We start from the raw sequence: 18,940 nt of genomic DNA, 5'->3' as shown, positions 1-18,940 counted from the left end.
GGGGAATATGCCAAGCACGCTCATGCCCTGCTGGCCCAGGCTCCTATGCCCTGGTCACAGGGCAGTGGGGATGCCAGGATGGGGCAAGGACTGACAACAGGCGTGCATCCCTTATACTCATCGCGTGTGTTCTTGGCTTCCAGCCCGCTCCAAAAGCCTGGTGATGGGGGAGCAGAGCCGGAGCCCTGGGCGGCCGCCATGCCCCCACAGGCTGGGCCCCATACTGAAGGAGGGCTGGCTGAAGAAGCAGAGGAGCATCATGAAGAACTGGCAGCCGCGCTGGTTCGTGCTGCGTGGGGATCAGCTTTTCTACTACAAGGACAAAGATGAGACCAAGCCCCAGGTGAGAAGCACGTGTCTTGTGTCCTGGGGCATCACGGCAGGGTCCGAGGGAGGGCTAACTAGGCCCAGGAGAGGGGAGAAGGCAGAGACCCTCCTGTCAGGACCTCCACTCCTCCAGCCCCTAAGCCACTGACCTCACTCATGGTGACACTTAGCCAGGATTTCCAAAGTGATTGTTATTCCCAGCCCCCATGTTCCTGGTATCACAGCTTGTTTTACCGAAGCACGGCCACAGCTTCAGCAAGGCAAAGGTCTCCGTATAATGTGGATAGAGAGCCTCTCTGCACAACTTAAGGAAAACAAACCTTCCCTGCATTCCTTTCAGCCTCTTGGTAACACTCCTGTTACTTCCGCTCTCCCAGGACATGGGCACCCAAGACGAATCTAACCCTAAACTGAAATCCGGCTCACTGTGGAACCCCTGTGTCCAATGCCTCTGCCTCTCAGTGGCTCCTCCTGTTCTCCACCAGTACTGCACGATCCACCTGATCCAAGGTCAGGTGGGTGGGAGTCTGTGCACATCTCAGCAGTTCCCACCGTGTGGAGATGGGGTCTGGGTGGGGGTGTGCAGAGAGGGTGCTCAGTGATGGGCAAGGTGGGAGGAGGGACCCAGGCACAGTACGGGATCACATGGACATCACCGTGAGATGACCTTCCCACCCCTCTTTCAGTTCTTCTGAGTCTCTCAAGGAGGAAGCATCTGTTGGGTGCAGGCATATGTTTAGCCATCTCCAGGGTTTGGGATCCTCCCCTAAAAAATGGGGTCAGGGATGGGGACAGGAAGGAGCTGGCCTCATCTCAGAGCCTTCAGTGGCAACAGTGCATACGTTCTGTCTTCACTGTAGTATTCTAATGGTTAACTTCTGTTTGTGGAAAGTAGTACTGGGTTCCGTTCATGACAGTGATACCACGTTTTCCCCTCTAAAATACATCTAAGTTAAAATTGAAAAGTGTTTCACAGCAATGTGAATGTACTTAGTGCTCCTGAACTGTACACTTAGAAATGGTTAAAACGTTAGGGTACCTGGGTGGCTCAGTCGGTTTAGTGTCTGACTTTGGCTCAGGTCATGGTCTCGCAGCTTGTGACTTTGAGCCCCGCATCGGGCTCTGTGCTGACAGCTCAGAGCTGTGTCTGTGTCTCTCTCTCTCCCTCTGCCCCTTTGGATTCTGTGTCTTTGGATTCTGTGTCTCCCTCTCTTTCTGCCCCTCCCCCCACTCACACTCTGTCTCTCTCAGAAATAAACATTAAAATTTCTTTAAAAAGAAAGAAATAAATAACAATGGTTACAGTGCTAAGTTACATGTTATGCATACTTTACCAGAATAAAAAAATAACTACTGAGTAAGACTAAAAAACTTTTCCATAAATGCCAGCACTGAGGAGTGGTAAGGAAGACACAAATCATGAAGGAGGTTCTGAACTACGGCTTAAGAAACCCTGATCTTGTCCAGACTCCTTGGTTTCATAAGGAAGGAACACAGCTCCCAGAGACGTTGAGTGGAACAAACAGAAACTTTGGAGTCAGGCAGATCTGAATTTGATCTGCATTAGATCTAGCACACTAGCTTTATGACTTGGGATAAGTCACTTACTTTTTTTTGCTTTTGGTTTTTCTCACTGCTAAATGGAGACATTATTCCCTATGCCACAGAAATGCGCTAAGGATCAGCTCGGAGCACATACACATATCTGATGGCAAATTCTAGCACATGGCCTATCTGATGCTTCCTCAGCCCTGCCCTTGTCTTGCTCCCCACCTCCCCAGCCCTACCACTGAGCCCACTTCCAAGATTGGGCACCACACTTCCAGCTTGCCCACCACCATTTGCCTTTTGGCCTTTACTCTTTGTGTTCAAGACCAGCCTTGGCCCTTCAACGATGGCTTTTCTGGCGGACCCGTCAGTGACTCTTACGTGTGACCATCAGGTCACTCTGGTGACTGTGAAAAATTCCAGGGTTCCTAGCATCTTAGGACCCTGTTTGTGGCCCCTCCTGTCATCCCCTCCTGGCCCAGCCCATGGCACTGTCTCCTGGGAGAACTGCATGTTGATGCTGGGCAAGCCCAGGGGACAAAAGGAACACACTCAGGTGACCCGGGCCATGCATGGGCCCCTGCCACGGGCTTCCCCACATACTCCTCCTCCCATCTCCCATCAGCTCCAGTTCCATGAGGAAGCTGTGTCTCCTGGATTTCCTGAACTGGACACTCCCCTCCCTCCCCTTTCATCTTTTCCAGATTTCAGTGGCTTGTAGTAGAAACAACTAATAAGATGGTGGTGTCCGCGTCCTCAGCCACCAGCCTGGAGGAGCCTGGGGCCCCATCCAAACTAAACCAGAGCATTCACTGCCAGAGAGCCTTTGGATCTCTAAAAGGAGACAGTGTCTCCCAACAGATGCCAGTGTCATGCCCAGGGCCCCTGTTCTGGCCCCTGGCCGACACTCTCAAATCCTCACGGGACACTGTTTTGTCCCATAATTCCTTCCCCCATGAAGCCTGATGGTAGCCCTGTTACACAGGTCCCCAGTCTCCAGGAGACTGTTGGTTAAATTTGACTCACTTAACTTATACAGTATGATCTCAAACCTGCATGCCTGCTGGCAAAATAGCCCACACATTTCCACTTAATTGCATGAACTACATGTAATGGACTAATTCCCAATATCTGGTTCCTGGAAAAATGTGCCCTGCTCACTGTTTACAGTGACAGAAGGGCCCAGGCAGTAAGCACCCTCCTGACAGACAGCCTGTCATCTGTCTAGCAGATGTAATTGTCCAGAGGAGGGAAGTCTAGCTACCCTTGATGCTGCCCAGAGCACATAACACGTGATGAGGATAACTCACGGCCCACGCTCTTGTTCTCTGTCAGAGCCCCATCACTTCCCTTCTCGCCTTCTCACTAGCGGGAGGGTCAGCGGAGAACATAAGAGCTAGAGATGGGGAAAGTCAAGATGGAGGAAAGGGGCCGTATGGACTCACACGGGAAGATAAGGCAAAAGTGCTTTAGGGCAGAACCTGGAAGTGTGCCCCTGTCCCTACCGCTTTTCCCAGCACATGCCCCTGATGGCTTCTCCAGCAGACAGACATTGCGGTTACTAATAGAAGATTCCAGATTTTTGCGTCTTAGCGGTCTTAGCTTCCGCTGGAAGTGTTTCTTGAGCCATGAAACCTCCTACCACATTCTTTGTTGAGCAGCCTGGTCCGTTTCCACCATTCGAGGACTCAGTCTAGTGATCTGACACCCAAGTCCTTCACTTGTGGGTCTCTTGGTTTTGAATAGAAAAGGAACAGGACAGAAATGGCAAGTATAACTTCCAAAACATGCGATGGGGAAAATGTAACAAATTCAATGTGATCAGCTCAACACATGGGTGGAAAATGGAGGAAAGGAAAAAAGACAAGAGGGAAAGGTAAATAGAACACAAAAAATAAGCTACTAGCATGGCAAGGATTAGGAACAAAGTGCCATCATCACAAATGTCAGATTCGTCGGTCTCTTAAATGACAGAAAGTGGAAGACTGGCTTTAGAAAAGAGCAAAAACCAACAAGGCTGCAAAACAAAACGATGGAGACAAGATAAGCCAGCAAATGCGATCAGAAAGAGAGCAGATTTAGCAACATCAAAATCAAATATAATAGAATGCAAGGTGATGGGAACAAAGAGAAATATTTCATAATAACATAAATAACATACCGAGAAAATAGAGCACCTGCAAACTTTTATGCTCTTAATGACACAGCTTTGAAGGATGCATAAACAAAGAAAACCAATGCTCATTGTTCTCCAATTTGTTTCAAAAAGTGAAATTACAGGGACACATTCATTGACTGTAGGACAAAAGAAAGACTTTTAAATTAGCAAAATGATACTGAGTGGGGGCGTGTATGCAAGAGAGAGAGAGAAGTTCTATACATGTGGAAATAAAACACCCACTTCATAATACTTCCTAAAGTAATAAGGAAATCAAAAGTTAAATCAAACTTCTAGTTAAGGATGACTAGATTTAAAAACCCCGCAACTCCAGTGTAGAGCCCTGACTGGCGCTTTTGAAGGTGTGAACACACCTGGGTGGAAGGGAGGGGGGAGACTGCACCCCACAGCATCCCGGATGCTAGAAGACAGATGGGCGAGACGTGGCTGATTCAGCAGACCCAGGAGAGCTAAAGTCTGAGCCCGTACTAGGACAGCACGACGATCTGTCTGGTTTGCAAAGCAGCGCCCCCTCACTTCCCACCAAAGATTCAGGAATTGGCAAGGCCAGATATCTCTGGAAATTAGGCCAAAAGAGGAGCCGAAAACAGGAGAACTGGTGGAAGGTCAGCGTAGAAAGCAACTAGGTCGCAGATCTCCTGAGCAACCTCACAGAAAGCCTGACTGCCTTCCGTCTCTGTAACAGTGGAGTTGGTTCTCTGGGAGGGCTGGGAGCAGGGCACTCCAGGCTGAAGACGCTGGCCTGCTGGAGCACGAGAAGGGGATTGATGGGCTCCAGTTACTTAGCACCACCCCCCACCGCCCCCAGTCTCCATCCCACATGTGGCTCCCAGGCCCCAGCAGTCAAGAATAGCCCTCAGGAAGGAAATGAAGAACTTTCACTGAAGAATCTGACAGTCCAAGAAAAAAAAATGTATATATATGTGTGTGTATATATATATACATATATATATATACATGTCTATATATACACACACATACACACACGTATATATACACATATATACACCACACACACACATATATATATATATATATATATATATACCGACAGCAGCGCTTCCCCAAGGGAAGCAGCCCTGGCCCATCTCTCTCTGTTGGCCTGCCATGTAGACAGTTCCTCATGGCCCCTCATACAGCTTCTGGTCACTATTTACAGAACCAGTCGTAAGCAGGGATGAAAAGGTTTGGGTCACTACCTATTTAAGGAAAGAATCTCATGTGAAGGACAGACACATACACAGGAAAGGAAGGGAGGAAGGAAGGCAGGAAGGAAAAGAAAGAAAGAAAGAAAGAAAGAAAGAAAAGAAAGAAAGGAGAAAGGAAGGAAGAGAGAGAAAGAAAAGTGGAAAGAAGGAAGGAAGGGAAAGAAAGAAAGAAGAAATAAAGAAAAAAGAAAAGAAGAAAGAAAGAGAAAAAAGAAAGGTGGAAGGAAGGGAGGGAGGGAGGAAAAGAAGAGAGGGAACAAAAACCATGCGGGGGGGGGGGAATTTTATATAAAACTATGCACGACTTCCTCAGAGACAGACCAGTAAAATGGACAGTGAGAGAACAAACCAGTTCCCAGAATCCAGAAATAAAATATCAGAAATGAAACCCCAAGGGAAGAGTTAGAGGGAAAACATGACACAATCTTCCAGAAAGAAGAGAGGAACAATCCAGAGGAAAAAAGGAGAGGTAGCCCAGTGTCTGAATGGGAGGAGTTCTAGAAAGAGGAGAGACAAGAATCCTTAGATGCTTCCTTGAAATTAGATCTCTGGCAGGGGAGCATAAGCCCTGAGTGCCGACTGCCATAACCAGCCTTGCCGTGGAGGTGCAGGAAGGTGCAGGAAGGTGCAGGAAGGTGCAGGAAGGTGCAGGAGGTGCCCATCTAGGGGCAGGGACATGAAAAAAGCAAAATCTCAACCTTCCATGCTGGGAATTGCATAGATAATACCTAGAATTTTAATTCAAGACATAGTAATGTAAGCATACTATTTTGAAATGAACATAAGAAATGAAAGAGAAAAGCCCCCGGCAGAAAGAGCTGGAAACAGTGACGGAGATTCGGACAACGTGGAAGAGGAAGGAATTGCTGCCTTATGCCAAGCGTTGTGGGACTGTTGGATTCATCTGTGTTGTGATACAACCTTAACTAAAAAAGTGGGTGAAATAAACTGAAATAATTTAGCTGGGGAGTCCTTGGAATACAAGCTGTGGGAAGGGCACGGAGAGTGAGGTGGTGACCAAAACACTCGGGATTTATCTGTGTTCTTTTCGTGTCTTACAGTGAGACGATACCCATTGAAATCCATATATTACAATGTTTTTAATTAAAACAAGAAAAGAAAAACTAAAACCAGAAAAGGAGTGTGACAGGGACGCAGCCCTAGAGAATTCTTTCTTCTTTAGGTAACCAGAAGGGGGATCAGCTGAGGGTTTGAAGGGCTCCCGCTTCTGGACAGAGTCACCAAGCCCAGCCAGCCTCTGCAGAGCTGACCTGACACATTGGGGGTGCTCAGAAAATGCATTTAAAGTGAACTCGGGTGGGGGTGGGGGTTTCTGGCAGCTCACGTTCAAGAAGGAGCACAGAGTCTCTGAAGTCCAAGTGCGAGGCTCATCGCATTGGCGGGAACGCAAACTGTGGACGGGATACCAGAAGCTGGATGTGGAGGGGCTTGGTTGCCACGTCTGGGAGCCTGTGTCCTCATTCTGCCAACAGTGTTGATGGGCTCTGAAGGTTTGGGGGCTCAGACTTGGCCCTCAGAGCTCTGAGAGGGAAATCTTCCAGCACCAGGACAGGCAGGGGGTGGGAGGGGGCCAGGCTGGAGGCAGAATGACCATTCAGATGGGGCTCTTGTCCTGACATCGGGTGTGTCTAGAAAACCTGCCCTGCGCAGGAGCAAGGGGGTGGGGGCCTTGGGAGCCACAGGGGAGAAAGCGTGGCAGGTGACAGCTGCAGCCTGGGGTGACAGAGTCTCAAATCTACGCCCCAGGTTGACATGCACCACGGGCATTAGCGGAGGTGATTTAACAATCACCTGGAGAAGGGGCTGGCTTTGCTTTTGTTTTTTCCAGGGGGATAAGCGATGGGAAGCTTGGCCTTGGGAGAGGAGATTGATTTAAAGTTTGATTTAATTTCGAGTAAAAGCTTGGAATTGGGAGGAGGAAAGACAAGATGGATGGGAAAGCAGATGCACTTCTAGGAGCAAACATTAACACTGGACAGTCAGGAGCCAGAAATCTTAAAAGAAGAGGAAACCTCTGGGGAGGAGAGAGAGGCCATCTGACCCTAGAGCTTGAAGGTCACAGGGAATGTGCCAGCATGCAGCCAGTCAGCCCTAGCCTCTGCCTTGTGCAAGGGGAAGACAGTGCTGTCCTGAGCCGGTTCCTCGGGTCCTTGCCCCTGGAGAAGGTGCCTGGGTTCCTCGGATGAGGGAAGTGGGGGGCTGGCATCAGGCCTAGGCTAGTGGGTACACTATCATAGCGTCTGAAGGCCGACAGATGTGCAGCAGGACCACTAGGAAGCAGCTCTTTGCTGTGCCGCTTAATGTCAGCCTGCAGAACCTCTCAACTTCGCCTGTGTGACACTCTACCCAGCATCCCCCCCTTATCTCAGCCCTGTCTGGGGGCCACAATCAAGATGCTGTCAGGCCGGTCAGAGCCCAGCCCGTGCTCACAGCAAGGCAGAGAGCGGCCCATGCATCAGACGCTGCTTCACGTCTAGACCTTGTGAATCCGGCTCAGCTGGAGTTGATTTAGCACACGCTGACTGAGCATCCTTGGTAGGTTGTGAGCTGTTGCTCAAACCAGCCCAAGAGGATGATGATGATGATGATGATGACGACGACTGTTGCTGTTGTTGATATTGCTGCTGCTTTTTTATAACACTTCCTGAGTTTAATGTCTGTTCCCCGTTCTAGACTGTAAACTTCATTCAGACGGGGCCACGGTCTATCTTACTTATCCTTTCTCTTTTCCCACCACCTAGCACCGCACTGAGTACATACCTGATTCTTGGTAATATTTGATGCTTACGTGAATAATTGAATGAATGGATGGATGAATGAAGAAACAAATTGAATGAATGAGTGAATTCTGACCCAGCCTTGTGTTGGATGCTCGGTAGGAAAATACTTGATTGTTTTTGTAAAATGCCCAGTGGCTGGCAAGGAGGTAACTGGACTGCGTTCCCTTATTAGAATGTAAGCTCATCAAGGTCGGGATTTTGTCTGTTTTGTTCATATCTGTGTCCTCAGTGTCCCGAGCAGTGCCCGACACAGAGTAGAAGCTCTGTAAACACTTGTTGAGTAAACATTCATGATTTCCTTTGAGGCTCGGAGCAAGCTTACAAGGGCAAGATCTAAGTCGTTTCTGTTGTACACATGGAGAACGTGATGCTCAGAAGGATAAAGTGGAAGCTTATGTGCTATAATTTTCTATATTTGGACTCAGAGAACCTGGGTTCAAATTCCATTTTTGCCGCCTATGAGCTGCAGATGTGGGGAGGTCTTTGAAGCTCCCACCTTTGGTGCAGTGTTCTGGGGCCCTGGTTGTGCTAAGGACCAGACAATGGGAATGGGGGGGGGGGGGTGTCAGTGCTGCCCAAACTCTCAGAGACAAGATATGTACAATCCTTCAAATGGGATCTAAAATAGAAGAGTGCCAAGAAGCACTAAGAAGCCTTCTAAAATGAAACGTGAGGGGGGCCTGGGTGGCTTAGTCGCTTAAGCTTCCGACTTTGGCTCAGGTCATGATCTCAAGATTCGTGAGTTCAAGCCCCGCGTCAGGCTCTGTGCTGATGGATCGGAGCCTGGAGCCTGCTTCAGATTCTGTGTCTCCCTCTCTCTCTCTCTCTGTCCCTCCCCCACTTGCTCTCTCTCTCTCAAATATAAATAAACATTAAAAATTAATTAATTAAATTAAATGGGAAAAGCAGGTGACAGATCCAGAAAGTGAGGATCGTCCAAACCCACAGGTTTCCCTGAGAGCAGCCTTGCATGTGGTCCACGCTGCCTTTTTCAATAAAGAGTCCACGCCAGTGGGTGTCAGGACTGCCATGGACACCCGCTGTCTGGACCTCAGCAAGCCGTTTTACAGAATCCCACATGATAGAGAAGGACAGACTTTTGTTGTCTGGTTTCCATGCTTACCAGCTAGTAACCAAAAAAGGGGATTTCCCGCTCTGAGCCACCATTCCCCTGTGTGGGGTGAGAATCACCACCGACCACAAGGGCTGCCGTGACAGTGAGATTCAACATGTAGGCAACACCTTAGAGGTGGTCTTCTCCCCTGGGTGGGACTGGAGCCAGTGAAGGCTTAGTAAGTCACCCAGCTCAGTGAAGCAAGACGAGTCCAGTGGTGTGCATCATGACCCTGATCTTGGCTCTGCCTTACTTCCTGGGTTTGAATGTAGCTAACAGCAAACACTTCTATGCATTACGAACCAAACATGGTTCTAAGTGCTTCGCATGTATTAACTTGCTTTAATGTTCATACCAACTGTAGGAGGTATGTGATAGGCTGGTGTCCGAGGACGGCCACCGCCCGTTCCTGCCTTCCCCTGAGTGCACACTGCTCCTCCCCACAGGAATTGGAATCGATTTCCCCTTCTCTGTTCCTGATGAGACAGAAATGGTGCTGGGCGAGTTCCAGGTTCGGCCTTTGAGACTCTAGGCAGTTTCTGCTTTTGCTCTCACTCTTCTATCTGGGCCATGTGGTTTCTCTCCTGCACATGTTTCCTCATCATTCTGTGGCCCACTCAGGCATCCTCACTGCATGGCAGTGGCTTCCCAGAGCAAAACCAAAGATGCATTTAGTGAATCTGCAGAGCTGGGAGGGACAGCAAAGGCAGAAAACAGCATAGAGATTCAAAATGACTTTGACAGGCTGGTTTCATGGGAAATTGTTAAGATAAAATATGAAGCCCTCCCTTTGGTTCAAAAACAACCACTTGATTTCACAGAATAGAGAAACCTAGATTAAGAATAGGTTGAATGAGGCAGAGGTAAGAGTTTTAATTAGCTTAAAAGCTCAGTACAGACTCACAGTGAGATATAGTTGCCAGAAGACCTGGGGACTGCAGGTTGTTATTGAGATGCACAGAAATTAGAACAAGGGACGGGAAAACCCATTAAGCTCTGCCGTGGTCACACCAGGTCACAACTGTCACATGATAGCCCCTCGAGGCACCACACTTTCAGTGCAGCAGGACAGCCAGGATGGCGAGGGGTCTGAACTCCTGCCCACATGAGGGACAGACTGAATAAATCATCCAGAGAAGACAGATCCTGGGAAGGGCACCCGTTCGGTCACTGTACCTCACGTGAACAAGACTACCTCTATTCTGTGGACCTCCAGAAGCTGTAGCCAGGACAAGTGGAATTGCACAAAGGCCACCATGTCCCCCTGTATGTGAAGAATCCTCTGTTCAGTGGAGCGCTCCTCTGGTCAGGGCTGAGCTCCACTCCAGTCCCTGGTGCTGTGCAAGCCGAGGCCAGACCGCCACTCGGCTTCAAAGAGAGTTGGTCATTGAATGGGAAGTTGGCCAGAGAGGATCTCTGAGTACCCTTTCAACCCTCAAAGCCAAAACGCCAGTGGAGCCCTTTCAAGGCAAAGAGGAATAGAGGCACAGTAACTAGGGTCAGCCAAACCATGGAAGTTTGCAGAAGTTCCTTTCTGGATGAATAGAACACAAGCCTGAAGAAGCAGGCAAGCTCTGGGGGTCTGGCCAGACCAGGAGAGCTTCCCAGAGTTCCTGCCATTGGCACCACCTTCGGTCTTAGGCAGCTATGCAGTAAAAAAGCTCCAACCATTGCACCTGTCAAAGGTCTGCATGGAGGCACGGTTGGTGGCAAGAGGGCTAATAGATACAGACCTTGATGCCAGGGGACCTTTGCAGCTAGTGTCTCCAACTGGTCCTGTTTAGCTTACTCGTAAACTTGCCCCTGACTTCCTTAGAACTTTTGGAGAGCCTGGCTTCTCTTCCTCCTTCCTCCTTTCCACCTGCAAATCTCTGTCCACAAAAGGGCAAGCAACTAATTACTTCCCTAGCTGCTACCATGGATCTTGCCACAGTGAATTCTGGCCAATCTAGCTGCACTGAGAAGGAACACAGGAGCATGACGGAAAGGTACCGAATACAGCAAAAGCCCCACTCGCTGCCTCAGGATAACTCAAGAGCTAGCGAGCAGGTGCCCTCCACAGGGGTTCAGAGGTTGCCATGAGCTAACTGGGGACTGATAGTAACATTACCATTAGTGCAGCAAAGAAAAATTAGACAATAAATGTTTTCTTGTTTAAACTGTCCTTGGGGTGGGTGGTGGGGGCTGCCTGGGTGGCTCGGTCGGTTAAATGTTCGACTCTTGATCTCAGCTCAGGTGTTGATCTCAGGGTTGTGCGTTCAGGCCCCACGCTGGGCGCCACATTGGTCTCCACATTGGGCTCCACATTGGGCTTTGTGCTGGGTGTGAAGGCTACTTAAAAAAAAGATGTCCTTGGAGACAACTTCAAATGCTTCTTTTGTAAAGAATTACTCTTTGGAGTCTTCTAGAAAGAGAAAGCCATCATTTATTTAGGTTCGAATACCAGATATCAAATATCAGGCTTTCTTTTTAAAGGAAGCTTTATATTTTTGAAGCTATCTGAGAAATATAACTCCCCACTATTAAACAGATAAAAATGAAAATTCTAGCCAGTTACTTTAAATCAAACAGAAACATACTTAGTAAATTCAAATTGGTAACAGCAGCCAACTCATTTTTAAACAATTTTTAGACAATATTTAGTTAAAACTGTTTTTTCCTGCGTTTGGCATGTCAAGGAAAAAAATATAAGATTGAAGGGGGGCCTGGGTGGCGCGGTCGGTTGGGCGTCCGACTTCAGCCGGGTCACGATCTCGCGGTCCGTGAGTTCGAGCCCTGCGTCAGGCTCTGGGCTGATGGCTCGGAGCCTGGAGCCTGTTTCCGATTCTGTGTCTCCCTCTCTCTCTGCCCCTCCCCCGTTCATGCTCTGTCTTTCTCTGTCCCAAAAATAAATAAAAACGTTGAGAAAAAAAAAATTAAAAAATATATATATATATAAGATTGAAGGAATCATCCACAAATAATGTGTTTTAAAGCTTATCTTGTACAATACAGCAGTGGTTTTGAAAGTGGGCCCCCCTGAAATAACAAGACCAGTAATAACTCGTGAGTACCTACCGTTAATCATTATATGGTAATATTTGCCACTGTTGTAGGGAAAGAAAACCAAGATACTAAGAGGTCTGATGACACACTCAAGAATATATAAATCACAAGTGACGAGTGTCTGGTTGCCCCTGAATTCTTTTGCACCCAGAATGTCACTGCCTACAAAACGGATCTTTGCCTTCTAAAAATGACTTCTGTGTTTCCTTGAGTGTGGCCTGACTGTTCATGGAGATGTAATGAGCTTCTCTCAGGATCTGCTAATTTAAGTCAGCAAGGATGTTAGCTTATAGTACTTAAACATCTCCCACTTATAATCAATCCTTTGGCTTTCTGTTGAACCCAGTTAATTTATAGTAATAGCTACAAGACTGATTGGTAAATTGCTAGTTTTGTCAATTACTAGGCATAAAAATGAATCAAATGACATTGAGGCAGCATGGAAAATATATTTCATTCATTGTTTAGACCAGAATAACTTACTTGTAATTATATTTGGGGCATTCTAGCTCCTTAATACATTAGTAGACCACTGAGCAAAATGGAGGGGATTGGGAGCGTCCGTGTAGGGCTCCTGCCTTGCCTGGTCCCCCGAGGACAGAGGGAGCATTTGCTGAATGAAGAGAAGCTTTTGAGAGGATGGGGAGGAGTTGTGCCTTTCTCAGCAAAACACGGCCTAGGCCCTTCGGTGGCAGTCACTGCCACAGGTCAGCCGGGCACAGGTCAGTGTGCAAAGAATCCATACCGTGTTTCTTAGACAAACCTGTTCTCAACTAAACAGTCCAGTGGCTGCTCTCAGAGGCACTATGTGCCCCAGAGCACTGCAGTAGTTGAAGAGCTTAGAGCAATAAGACAGAACCAAACCATTTCCAGCCAAGGGATGGGCCCTGCCATCCAAGGCGAGCCCCTGGACCCAGCATCAGCACATCCCAATAGTGCAGATTCTGAGCAGAAACAAACTTCTGAGGAAACGTGTCCCAAAGCATGGGCCAGGCTGAGTAAGCAGGCTCAGCCTCTGGGACGGCCTGTCCATCATGGGGTCAGAAGGCTGGAAACATGCCAGGGACGACTGCATGAAGAGCAGGCTTATGGTTCACTGCCAAGCACCCCAGGCTGTGGAGAGGCCCTGTGTCCCGCCCCCTGCCCCCCGCCCCCCACCGCCCCTCCCGGTGTGGGACAGGGGCCAAGTGGTAATGCCTACTAAGGGCTCCCATTTCAGAGGGAACACCAGAGGCTTTTCCAAACCCGCCAGGCAGGTTCCAAAGAACCAGGGCAGGGTGAGCACTAAGGTGGGACAGAAATCTACACCAACATCCACCCAAGTCCTGGATCAGAGAAAATACTGGAAAGAGGCGGGTGGCCAGTGAAGACGTTCTCCCCTTAAGAAACTCAGAGCATGTGCCTCTGATGGCTGGTTCCCATGTGAATGCACCAGCCCTCTACCGCAGATACCGAGTGCCATGGGCTCCACATGGATCGGGCCTATCTCTGTGTCTCCCTTAAGCCCTCCATCTGGAAAGCCAGGTATTTTAAGGAGGCAAAGAGGCCTACCATCGGGTCCAGTGAGCCATGGGGGAAGAGAGGCCACTTTCATGCTCTGTCCAGGGGAGATCCTACAATGGCTGGGGACAGGCCAGGGACTGCTGTGATAGCCACGACCCCTTACTTACACAGCAACCTACAGTCTTGCTGGGCTCCTTCCAGTGCTCCAGTCTAAATAGTCAAGCAGGAAGTGGGTGCCACATGGCCATCACAGCTCGAGGCCAGAACCCAGACCTCCCTCCAAGCCCTGCTCAGAGCCTCTGACCACGAGAGTGAGGCAATTTCCCTGTGCCTTCTAATGCCACATTAGATGGGCCTGATCTCTCATTGCCTTTCCCTCCCAACATCCAATCAGAGGAGCGAGAGAATAATCTTTATTAATTAAACAGCTTGGCCTACATAAAAATACAATGTGTAAATAGTACTAGGATTCTAAAACTTTGTGTGTGTGTGTGTGTGTGTGTGTGTGGCCAAGTGAGCAGTTTGGGATAAAATTATCTGAAGTTTAATTTCTCAAAATAACTTCTAATTAGTTACAATAAACAATGCTAAGTAGTCCTAAAATCCCAGCACCTAAACACAATAAAAATTTATCTTTTGCTGTGGACAAGGTGGCAGCCTTATCTGTCTCTCAAGGCCTCCAAGGTTGACCCAGTGTGGGGAGGAAGGAGAGAAGGCCGGAGGTCACTCCTGCCCAGTCCCACTGGCCAGAGCTTTGTCGCCACTAGAGGATTCAGGAAAACCACTGTGTAAGCATTTTGGTCCACTGGTCACAAGTACTAGTTCCCCTGTGTCCCTAGACGACTACTCAACACCAGAGCCTGCAACGGTGACCCAGTGAGGCCAGGACACTAAATCTAGTGAGCACGGCCTTTACACAGACACTTGCCAACCTGGCATTGCGTTTCGTTCCCACGAACATGGTCACAGGCATTAGAACGCCCACATTGATGACAGGGGCCTGGGGTGAGAGGCTGAGCCCAAGGCTCCCTCACCAGGGTGGAGCTGACGTGTTAGCTGAGGACATGAGGCACAGACTCAACCCAACCACCTGCTGAGAGGCTTAGGAATCCGGTGAGATGGGGCCACCTAAAGGAATGGCCTTAGAAATGACTCAGTGCAAGTCAGGGATACACGGGGGTCTAGACCAGGATGCTGGAGTGGCACAGAATGAATGAACAAAGGAACTAACTAACTAACTAACTAACTACAGGGAAGACCAGGACCCCAGAAAGAGGACCCACCAACCATGCAAAGGACACTCCCTCCGGGGTTGGGTTTGGCTGTTGGCTATGAGGCTGGAGGGCTCATGGGGGCTCTGCCAGACCCCATGCTTAAGGCTGCAAGTCTGCCCCAGGCCCCAGGCCCCAGGCTTACCCTTGGATCCCAGCTGGATCCACCTTCATGGGCTTGGACCCTGGGCTGGGAAGCCCTGCAGTAAGGGATTCAGGGACGGTGGGCAGCTGAAGGTGCAGGGAGCTGGTGCTCAGACCCCAAAGCCCCTGCTTGCTTCAGGACACAGTGCCGTCCCACAGGGTACACCTGGTGACAGGCTCTCTAGGGAGACTAGGGAGAGCCAGCAACTCAGTGGTAAAGCAAGGTGTGGGGACACGAGGAGCACACCAAATGCATTTGGAAGGGACGGGACACAGCATCACTCTGGAATCTGCTGGGAGAAACTTTGGGACCAAGTCCTTAGCAAAGACACAGCCTGGATCAGTGACTCATCTCAACCCCTTAGGGAGGGAAAGCGCCCCAGCCAAAAAGCAATTTGTCTCCAACTTCAGGTTGCCTTTCTTAATATCTGCATTTTAGACAGTAATAGCCGTGGTTACAGGCTTGTGTGATAAGGAAAGGGAGGATGTTCCCTGCTTGGCACTGAACTTCATTCTGATCTGTGTTATTTAAAATTCGGAGTGGTTCAGTTCCTGGTTGGGTGTCAGAGGCTAAAGCTTTTTAAGATTGATCTGAGGCCACAATCAGAATTACAGGAGATAAGGTAGCTTGAGTGATTGCTTTTTGAAACGTGTCTGCAATTTTCCAAGATGCTGCCGGTGGAAAATCTTATCATGTCCTTGCTAAGGAGCATTTCAGAAGTTGCTTCTTCAGACAGTCTCCCTCCAGACAGAGTGAAAAGTGAAGACTTCCCCGACAGCCAGCCTTTGATCAGCTTGGAGAGAGAGCTCAATTAGAGGGCGACGTTCTCAGAACTATCACGAACCCTAAAACTGAGACGGGTGGGAGGAGTGCAGACATCCCAGGTCCCACAGGAGGTCCCCACAGGGCTGTCATCTCAAACTGTGAAGGAAGAACCCCCCCCTTCACCCTCCTGGGACTCCTGAATCTACATCAGACCTTATTTTGTGCCACAAGCAATGGCATTATTGGCGGAGAGGATGTTCCCAGAACAAACCGGCGTGGTGGCCAAAATAGGTTTTACAATAATAATTATGACAATTACTCCCTATTCATTCGGCCTTTAGTGCTTACAAAGCACTAGCTCAGGCAGCCCAGTGAGGAGCAAAGGACAGAGATTAATAGCCTTGTTTTTACAGGTAAGAAACCCGGGCCTCAGCCCAGGAGCTGCTTGAGTCCCACCTCAGTGACAATGTCACAATAATTACAGACCTCTAGAATTATTTTGAAATGTTTATATACATTCTAACTCCCATGAAATGCTCATAAGCGGACTCCACTCCCTGGCTATGAAATAATTCATAAGTCACAACAACACCACTTACTCGGGACAGGCACTGAATCCGGTGCCATCCAGACATTAGCTCACGAAATCTTCAAATCACAGCACGTGACAGAGGGGGAAACTGAGGCTCTCCTGGCTGAGCCAGAGCCCCAGTCATTAAGCTCGCACTAAGTCGCCTCCACTGTGCTGCCACCCTTGGTGCCCGTTACAGCACGCCAAGTCCTCTGCTCACTCTGTTCCACTCGGTCCCCAACAAACCCCACTGAACAGAGAGGGAAACTGAGGCTGGGTGAGGCAACCTAGTTCACATGCTTACTGTGGGTAAGCGGTGGCAGAGGAGTGACACCAGATATGTCTGCAGCACATACCTGTGAGGCTCCCGTGACAGCCCCACACCACCCCAGACCTAAAGCGTCATCGTTGCTTACCTTTTTGCAACGTGGGCGGGTCCTGGGGGTGAGACAACTGGATGGAGATGAACAGAAATCTTTGTCACTGTTGCTGCTGTTACCCTCACGGTCAGTCCCCTGGACCGAGCCGAGGCCTCCGGACCGCCGGGTGCCCTGGGAGCTGTTCCCAAGAGGGATCATTTTGCCCAGCGGGCTGCAGCCGCCTCTCCAGCGGGCAGAGGCTTGTGCCCTGGTTAGGCGGCTTGGAGGGTAGCTGTCCCTAGATTTCAGTCCCATGAAAGTTGAGAGGCCTGTCGCTTCCAATGTTTTGAGAAAGGAGGAGGAAGGGAAGATCACCGTCCTTTGCCTGAGAATGACAGAGGGACATTCCGGCTGAGGAAATGCCGGCCTGGCCCTTGACACATAAAGTGAGTAGCGTTCCGTCAGGGAGTTACCGTGGAAAGTTGGCAACAGACCATCGGGTGTGGGCAGCACCCTGTGAAGTATCTGACTACCCTTTTTTTTTTTTTTTACTTTTATTAAATTTCCTTACTCTGATGCCAACATTACGAAGCAAACCATAAAGCTGCCTCACCGCTCCATCCCACGGTGCAAGCTGTCACTGCCATTTCTGTATGCTTAGTAACGTGCAGGTTCTTGAGAGAGGGCAGTAACAGAAATTGGGGTGGGATCATACTACAGTTGTTTTTCTAGCACCCCCTTTTTTTACTTAACAATTCATATTAGAAGACTTTTGCATTTACCTCATTGTGGAAGGCTGTACCTGAAATTATTTAACCACTCCCCCATTGATGGACAAGTAAGCTGCTTTCCACTTTTTTCCGTCAGGAAAACAATGCTTCGATGAGCATCATTATACGTGCACCTTTATGCCTTTGTCTTTCCTTGGGACAAATTCTCAAAATTCACCACTAGGCTAAAGGGATATTTTATCTTAACGTTATTTTAGAGATTGCAAAATTGCTTTCAAAAAGGCTTTATCAAATATCAAGCGTATGAGAATGCCCAGCGATGTAGAGAATTTTCCGTGAGCTTCTTTGCCACCCTCGTACCTTCTATGGTAAAGCATCTGTTCAAATCTTTTGCCTACCTTAAAACTGGATTGCTTCCTCATTATTAAATTTTGAAAATGTTTTGTATATTTTGGGCCCAAGTCCTTTATCAGACTCATGATTTTCAAATATTTTCTCATTCTCGGATAGTCTCATATTCTCATTTCTTTTCTTTCATAACTCATATTTTCCTTCTCTTAGTACCTTCTAAGGAACTGTTTTTATTTGAATGAGTCAAATTATCAATTAGTTGTTTCATGAAGTGAGCTTCTGATGTACCTAAGAAATCTTTGCCTAATCCAAAGTCATTCACATTTTCTACCAGAAGTTTCAGTCTTAGATTTTGCATTTAGGTCTATGATTCATTTCAGCATATTATTGCACATGATGTGAGCCATGGATCAAAGTTTATTACTTTTGCGTGTGAACATGAAATTGTTCCACTTCCACTTACCGAAGACACTTCCTTTCTTCACTGGATTGCTTGTGTGCCTTTGTCAAAAATCAGTTGTATACGGGGCGCCTGGGTGGCGCAGTCGGTTAAGCGTCCGACTTCAGCCAGGTCACGATCTCGCGGTCCGTGAGTTCGAGCCCCGCGTCAGGCTCTGGGCTGATGGCTCGGAGCCTGGAGCCTGTTTCCGATTCTGTGTCTCCCTCTCTCTCTGCCCCTCCCCCGTTCATGCTCTGTCTCTCTCTGTCCCAAAAATAAATAAAAACGTTGAAAAAAAAATTAAAAAAAAAATCAGTTGTATATATATATACACACACATATATATATACATATATATACACATATACGTACACACACACATATATATATATAACTTTTATGTGTATGTGTGTGTATAAACGCCCTGTTCTGTTTGATTAATCTACTTGTCTATCTTGATGCCAATATCATAACAGTTCTGATTACTATAACTTTATAATAAGTCTTGAAATCTGGCAGTATTAGGTATCCAACTTTGTTGCTGTTTCAGAGTTGTCTGGCTATTGGCAGGTCCTTTATATTT

At 48.3% G+C, this 18,940-nt stretch overlaps 1 protein-coding gene across 5 annotated transcripts in view; it reads left to right on the top strand.

The window, feature by feature from the left end:
* ARHGAP22 (Rho GTPase activating protein 22) overlaps positions 1–18,940 on the top strand; it is a 176,917-nt gene that overhangs the window by 59,602 nt on the left and 98,375 nt on the right. For all 5 annotated transcript variants that reach the window (XM_047826404.1, XM_047826403.1, XM_047826401.1 and 2 more), the window contains one exon: positions 144–343. In XM_047826404.1, the coding sequence (XP_047682360.1) occupies positions 144–343 (200 nt within the window). The remainder of the gene's footprint in view (positions 1–143; positions 344–18,940) is intronic.

This window comes from Prionailurus viverrinus, chromosome D2 (genome assembly GCF_022837055.1).
Source record: "Prionailurus viverrinus isolate Anna chromosome D2, UM_Priviv_1.0, whole genome shotgun sequence".
In the NCBI taxonomy this organism is placed as follows: Eukaryota; Metazoa; Chordata; class Mammalia; order Carnivora; family Felidae; genus Prionailurus; species Prionailurus viverrinus.
The sequence above is the reverse complement of the archived record's forward strand: the minus strand, read 5'-3'. Positions and strand labels throughout refer to the sequence as shown.